We start from the raw sequence: 7,566 nt of genomic DNA, 5'->3' as shown, positions 1-7,566 counted from the left end.
AAATGTAAAGACCAAAGTCATTGTACTGTCTGTCATTTGGCTAAGCAAAAGAGAACTCCATTTCCCACAAGCACTACTTATTCTTCTTCAAACTTTGACTTAATACATTGTGACATTTGGGGTCCCTATTCCCAACCATCCTTGCAAGGACATCAATACTTCCTTACCATTGTTGATGATCACAGTAGAGTAACATGGGTTCACTTAATGAAATTTAAATCAGAGGCCAAACAAATTCTGCAATCCTTCATTAAAATGGTAGGCACCCAATTCAACTCCAAGGTTAAGCAAATTAGAACAGACAATGGTATGGAGTTTCAAATGCCAGATTTTTTCAATGACAATGGGATTCTCCACCAAAAAACATGTGTCTACACCCCACAACAAAATGGGGTTGTGGAAAGAAAACACCAACATTTACTCAATGTGGCTAGAGCCTTACTTTTTCAAGCTTATCTTCCATTAAAATTCTGGGGTGATGCTATATTAACAGCCACTTACTTAATCAATAGGATCCCGACCCCCATTCTGAAAAATAGAACTCCATATGAAATTTTGTTTGGTTCTCAGCCTTCATATGCAAACTTGAGAGTTTTTGGTTGTTTGTGCTATGTGTCTACCCTCAAACATAATAGGACCAAGCTTGATCCAAGAGCTAAACCATACCTATTCCTTGGTTACCCAGCTGGAGTAAAAGGTTATAAGGTCTATGACTTAAATACTCACACTACCTCCATTTCTCAGGATGTGATCTTTTTGGAATCAACCTTTACTTTCCAAAAATCTGATTCCACCACTGATTTAGATCCCAACTCCTCAAGTCTCACATTGCCACCACCCCTTCCAGACATTTCCTTTCCTTCCTCTACTCTTCCATCCCCTCCCACCCAAACCTCTTTTGTTGATGAACCTGCTGAACCCGAATCTAACACCCCTGAATTCTCTTCACCTTCACCAAATTCTTCTACATCTTCTCACTCAACACCTACTGATTCAGATTCTCTTCCCATTGATAATGCTCCTCCTCACACTTCTCCACAGCTTGTTCCCCTTCGAAGGTCTGATCGAGTTAAACATGCACCATCATATTTGCAAGACTACCATTGTGTTGCTGCCTCATCACAAGATCACATGCCTCATTCTTCCACCATTCATCCATTTGCTTCTCATCTTTCATACAATCATCTTTCACCTTCTCATAAGTCTTATGCATTGTCTCTTTCACTTATCCATGAGCCGAAAACCTATGATGAAGCTATTGTTTCTGACCATTGGAGAAAATCATTCAATCTGAACTTTCTGCCCTTGAAGCTAATGGTACCTGGACCATCACCTCCTTGCCACCTAGACAGAAAAGCATTGGCTGCAAGTATGTTTTTAAGACTAAGTTAAAATCTGATGGCAGCATTGATAAACACAAAGCCCGCTTGGTAGCTAAAGGCTACACTCAAAGAGAAGGATTTGACTATCAAGAAACTTTTAGTCCTGTTGCTAAACTCACTACAGTGAGATTATTCTTAGCTTTAGCTGCTGTCCATGGTTGGCACTTGCAACAACTTGATGTTCATAATGCCTTTCTACATGGTGATCTTGATAAAGACATATACATGGACATTCCTCCTGGTTTTCAGCTCAAGGGGGAGTCTTATACCGAAGGAAAGAAACTTGTATGCAAGTTACACAAGTCCCTTTATGGCTTGAAGCAAGCCTCTAGGCAATGGAATTCAAAATTCACCTCATCTCTCATTTCCATGGGTTTTCATCAATCAAAATCAGATTATTCATTATTTACTAGAAATGACAAATCTGGTTTTGTGGCTCTTCTTGTATATGTGGATGATATCATGTTGGGAAGTAGTAACTTGGCAATCATTGACTCCATCAAAAATCATCTTCATACTCAATTTAAGATTCGAGACCTAGGAACTCTTAAATACTTTCTTGGGCTGGAAATAGCAAGGTCATCTGCAGGCATTCATATTTGTCAAAGGAAGTACACTCTAGAAATTCTAGAGGATGCTGGACTACTTGGAAGCAAGCCTATTAATACTCCAATAGAGCAGAATCACAAGTTGTCTCATTCTTCTATGGATTACTTGAGTGATGTTACAAGCTATCGTAGATTGATTGGGAGGCTCATCTACTTGTCCATTACCCGGCCTGATATTACATATGCAGTCAATGTGTTAAGTCAATTCATGGATACACCTACACAAGAACATTTGCACACAGCCCATAGAGTACTTAGATATTTGAAGGGGTCGATTGGGCAAGGTATTTTCTACTCCTCTAAGTCAGATACACACCTCAAAGCTTATAGTGACTCGGATTGGGCAGCTTGCCCTGAAACACGAAGGTCAGTGACTGGTTTTTGTGTATTTCTTGGAGACTCGTTGATTAGTTGGAAGTCAAAGAAACAACCCACTGTGTCTAGATAATCTGCTGAGGCCGAATATAGAGCATTGGCTCACACGAGTTGTGAAATTATTTGGCTCACTTACTTGTTGAAAGACTTTCACATGCATCAAGAAAAATCAGCTCTTCTCTACTGTGACAGCCAATCGGCAATTCACTTTATTAAAAATCCCATCTTCCATGAGAGAACTAAACATGTGGAATTAGATTGCCACTTTGTTCGGGAAAAAGTCTTGGCTGGGATCATAACTATGGTTCATGTGGTATCAAAATTTCAGTTGGCAGACAGACTTACTAAGGCATTATCATCTTCTACTTTTCATTTTCTGTTATCCAAGATGGGTGTTCTTAATATCTATATATGCCCATCTTGAGGGGGAGTCTCAAAGGTTTAAAGAAGTATTCACCATCTCATTCCCTTGTGGCCGAGATGCAAAGCAGCAGCACAAGTCAAGCCAAGAAGCATAGTAGCAGCAGCAGACCAAGTCACTGTCTGAAGATGATGGAAAGACTCCCACTACATGCTGCGATAGTGGAGGCAGTTGGTTAGAAATGTTTTCATACATGCATAGAGTACAGTACAATGTCAGAATTAGTTGTGCTTTTTGTTGTCTTTTTCTTTCTAATATGCCGCAGTACACATGAAGGAGTTGTATATATATATTGCATTTTTGTATTCAGTTTTACTCAATGAGAAAAGAGCAAGATAGTTCTTTCCATTCCCTCTTTTCTTCACTCTTTTAACATTCTTTGTAATAAAATAAAGGTTTTTAGAGAGAGAAAAAAAGAAAAAAAAAATAAAAAAATAACAATTTCTAATATTATTTTTTTAAAAAAATAATAATAATAACATGCAGACTTTTCTTAACTTTAAAAAAATAAAAATTAGGTTCAACCCGAAACTCAAAATTCAAGTTTTTTAAAAATTCAGATTCATCCATATTTCGATTCGGATTTGATCTAGAATAACCCGATCCAAATTATAGTCCAAATTTAAAATTCAGATTCCGATTTAAATATATCTAAATTTTCGGATTAGAACCTGATTAAACAGTCATACTCAGCAGTGTGTGTCCTTTGTCTTCTATATATGAAGGTTATTTCAGCAGGAACGTCGTACGACGTCGTGCACTTTCGAGAAGATAAAAGATCAGATATCGATACCCCGTACGCACACAGGGGCCGGTTGTATATATAACTATTGTTACTATATTGATGATCATTTGATGATAATCAATAATGTATTCCGGAGTTTCCGCAGTCTGATCATCCTTATCGGAACACTACTGCATTGTGGATATATACAGCGGTTGGGAGTTGGCATTTATGATCTTCTCACGATCACTGGTCTTTGTCATCATTGCCGACTAGCTAGCAGAATGATTGGAGTTGGGAATTCAAATCCGGGTGCGAACAATGATAATGATAATGATATCTTACCCTTTATTTATTATTATTTTATTATTGATCTTTTTTTTTCTTTTCATTTTCTCAATTTAGATTAAAAAATTTAATACGATATTTTTATATAATATAAAAGAAAATAAATTCAATCAATCATTATAATTATGTAAATTAATTTAATTTTATAAAAATTGACTCAGAGAGTAAAAAGAAAGTCAATTTTTAAATTTATTTTGAATAAAATTATGATTCTATTTAGTTAATTAAATTTATTTTTTTCTAGATGATGTAAGAAGATTATGTTTTAAGATTTCTAATCCAAACTCAAAGAGTAAAAAGAAAATGATTCATACAATAATGAATAAGTTTCGCTAGAGTCTCCTCTCTTTTCTCTCAACTGAGAACTGAGATGGTGTTTGCAAATCTCCTTGCCATATACGGGTAGAAGGCAAGAGTGTTTGTGTAGTGTGTTATTATGGAGAATTTACAAGCTTTATGGAGAAATTTCAAATTAAGTGAAGAGGAAGATACAACAATTACCTTAGAGAATGAGGTGATATGGGAGGTTCAAAGAAAGGGGGAGTTCTGTCTTATTGGAAAAATCTGGATGGATAGATATATTGGAAAAAATATTGTTGAAACTACTATGGCCAAGATTTGGAGGCTGAGCAAACAAGCAAAGTTTACAGTAGTTGACTCCAATGTTTTCATTATCTCCTTTGCCAATCATGCTGATCGTGGTTGTGTAATTGAGGGACGTTCGTGGCTATTTGATAATCATATCTTTGTAATTAAATTATTTGATGGGTTTACACAACTAAATGAAGTTTGATTCGACAACAATGTGGGTGCAACTCCATAACATGCCTTTGGTGAGAATGAACAAAGAATGTGGTGGAAGGATTGGAAGTTCGTTGAGAGAAGTAGAATACGTGGATGTGAAGGAAGATAACGTGGCATGGGGAAGTTTCTTGCAGCTTAGAGTCAGACTGGATTTGTTTAAACCATTAGCGAGAGGCAGAACTACAATGTTAAATGGTATGAAATATTGGATTCCAATCCAGTATGAGAAATTGTTTCGATTCTGCTTTGACTGTGGGAGAATTTTTCTTGAGAATGGTGTTCGTGGGGTGGTGAAACAAGAAGAAAATGTTCCTGCTCAATTTGGGACGTGGCTGCGTGCAAGGGCAGATGGCAGACGACTACGTGGGGGGCTTTGGGGGAGAACCAGTAGACCAGAAAAACTGGTGGCTGAGGGTGGTAGCACGGCAGATGAGGGAGGCTCAACTCACTGTAACGGAAAGAGTACTAGTTTGGGTGATATTCAAGAGGACATTGAAAAGGGTGTTAATAGCATGCATACATTAGACACTGAAGGTGGTGAGAATCAAGTAAGGGTAACGGATATAATTGATAAGGCAAATGATGACATTCAAACTTTTGGAACAGCTATGGGGGGAGCAAATGGTGGGCCTATTACTAAGGGTTCTAGCATTGCAACTGGGCCAGCCTTTCAGGATCCAGGCACACCAATTGGGCCTATCATCCATGATCCAGTTCTTTCTCAGGCTCGGGTCCATTCATCTGGAACTGCAGTGCCAGCTATACACAACACAAGATCATGGAAAAAACGTGCTCGTGTACAAGGTACTCCTTTTATTCCTAGTGTTGAATTACCAAGTAAGAAGAGAAGTAGTGGGCTATTGTAAATTGTGGTCATATGAAAAAACAGAAGCTTAAGGGTAAAGAGAAGGTGGGAGAGGAGTATGCTATTTCACAAAATGAATCGACAGTGGCTTTTATACAGCCCTGCCGGGATCAATAATTCTTTTAAGTTGGAATTCACGTGGGCTTGGGAACCCACGTGGATTCAGAGCTCTTCTTGACTTGGTCAGAAGAGAAGTTCCTGAGGTTCTTTTTCTGCAAGAAACAAGATTACATGCAAAGGAGATGGAGAGATTGAAGTATAGATTGGGTTATGAAAATTGTTTGGCAGTAAGTAGTGATGGTAGAAGGTGTGGTATTGCTTTATTGTGGAGGAAGGATGTGAACATTACAGTTCTAAGTTTTTCAAGATCACACATTCATGCACGAGTTAAGGATGATGATTTAGCTAATGCTGAATGGTACCTCACTGGTATATATGGTTACATTTTAAAAATAAAAAATAAAAAATAAACATGGCATGTTCCAGTTGAAATTTCATCAACTTGGTGATAACAAGCAGAAACTGCGGAGTCTACTGTGGAGTGGAGATTTCTTGGCACTCACAAGCACAAATGCTTCTTTGAGCCGGGAATTTTTCAACCGAATTTTGTATATCTTTGAGTAAATAGCATTTGTTATATTTTGCATCAGCTTCTCCTCTGCAGTCTTTTGTAGTCTTGGTGCGGTATTGATCACGGTTCACTGGCATTGAAACAACAGTTTACTTCTGATCATGGTTCCCTCAGAGATGTTTTCGTTGGAATATTTTCTATTGTGCAGGCTTCCATTGAAAGAATCTTTATCACTTTGTCTCTAAAGTTTCATTCCTTCTACTTTTTATTTTCATTTATGTTTCATGACCACCAAATGACATACAACATATCTCTCTATTTCTGTCTCTGTCTCTCTCCCCTTGTTACTTGTTCTATCGTTCTTGTGGCTTTAGTGAGCTAGAATTTCCTGTTTTAAGCAATCTATTCGACTGAAAATTGAAATTTGTGAGTATGTGTTTGCTTATAACTCACTCTGACAAACAAAAATATGTATACAACTCGTTATTTTCTTTCGCTGCCTCTCTGTTTGTCATTATAATCCATGATTCTGTTAGTCCCCATTTTTGACGTAGTAAATTGTGTTGAGAAGTTGCTATTTTAGTGGACGGTGTAAATGGAGATGGAAAATGGCTTGAACGTTGGGACAACAACCACTCATGAGGGAGCCTAATAAGAAATGTAGAAGGAGAAGAATATTCTAGTCTACTTTGTATTTCTTACTGATAGTTTTTTTGTATACAGAACAATCACGGTGCAATATTATAAAAGTAAAATGGTGCTACATATGGAATGTTCTGGTTTTAGTCACTATGACTTGTACACAGCTGTGTTTAATATGGGCTTGATTTGTGCAATTAATCCATAATTGTCAATACTCCCCCTCAAGTTGGAGCATGAAGATCTGTAATGCCCAACTTGGATCTGAAAAAGACAAATAATTCGCAACCCAAAGGTTTTGTGAAGAGATTAGCTTGTTGTTGAGAAGTCGGTGAATAAGCGGGAGTAAGAAGACCAGCACGAATATGGTCACACACCAAGTGGCAATCAATCTTTATGTGTTTAATGCATTCATGAAAAACAGGGTTGCGTGCAATGTGAATGGCGGCTTGATTGTCACAGTGAAGTAGTGCATGTTGAGGATGAGAGATTGTGAGATCATGAAGAATAGAGCGTAGCCATGTAATCTCACAAGAGGTGTTGGTCATGACACAATATTCAGCTTCAGCAAAAGAGTGAGAGACAGTGGATTGCTTTTTGGTACGCCAAGAGATGGGACTATCGCCAAGTTTAACAACAAAGCCAGTGGTGGATCGGCGAGTCATAGGGCAACTGCCAATCCCCCACTAGCCCAGTCAGAGTCACAATAGGAAGATAATTGGAAACTGCAGGCTGAAGAGAAAAACAAGCCATAATTGAGAGTGGTCTTCAAATACCGAAGTAACCGGAGGGAAGCTTGCTGATGGGGCTCACGAGGAGCATGCATAAA

At 38.0% G+C, this 7,566-nt stretch overlaps 1 protein-coding gene across 1 annotated transcript; it reads left to right on the top strand.

Annotated features, from left to right (window-relative positions):
* The first annotated feature begins 1,607 nt into the window (after positions 1–1,607).
* Positions 1,608–2,438, top strand: LOC122274385 (uncharacterized mitochondrial protein AtMg00810-like). The gene has a single exon (XM_043083427.1). The coding sequence runs from the start codon at positions 1,608–1,610 to the stop codon at positions 2,436–2,438; it is 831 nt and encodes a 276-aa protein (XP_042939361.1).
* The last annotated feature ends 5,128 nt before the right edge of the window (positions 2,439–7,566 follow it).

The sequence above is a fragment of the Carya illinoinensis genome, chromosome 8 (assembly GCF_018687715.1).
Source record: "Carya illinoinensis cultivar Pawnee chromosome 8, C.illinoinensisPawnee_v1, whole genome shotgun sequence".
Lineage (NCBI taxonomy): Eukaryota > Viridiplantae > Streptophyta > Magnoliopsida > Fagales > Juglandaceae > Carya > Carya illinoinensis.
This window is presented reverse-complemented; position numbering and strand designations above follow the sequence as displayed.

What these genes read in the sequence shown, in the direction of transcription:
- LOC122274385 (XM_043083427.1), top strand. Translation starts at nt 1,608, where the DNA reads ATGGACATTCCTCCTGGTTTTCAGCTCAAGGGGGAGTCTTATACCGAA.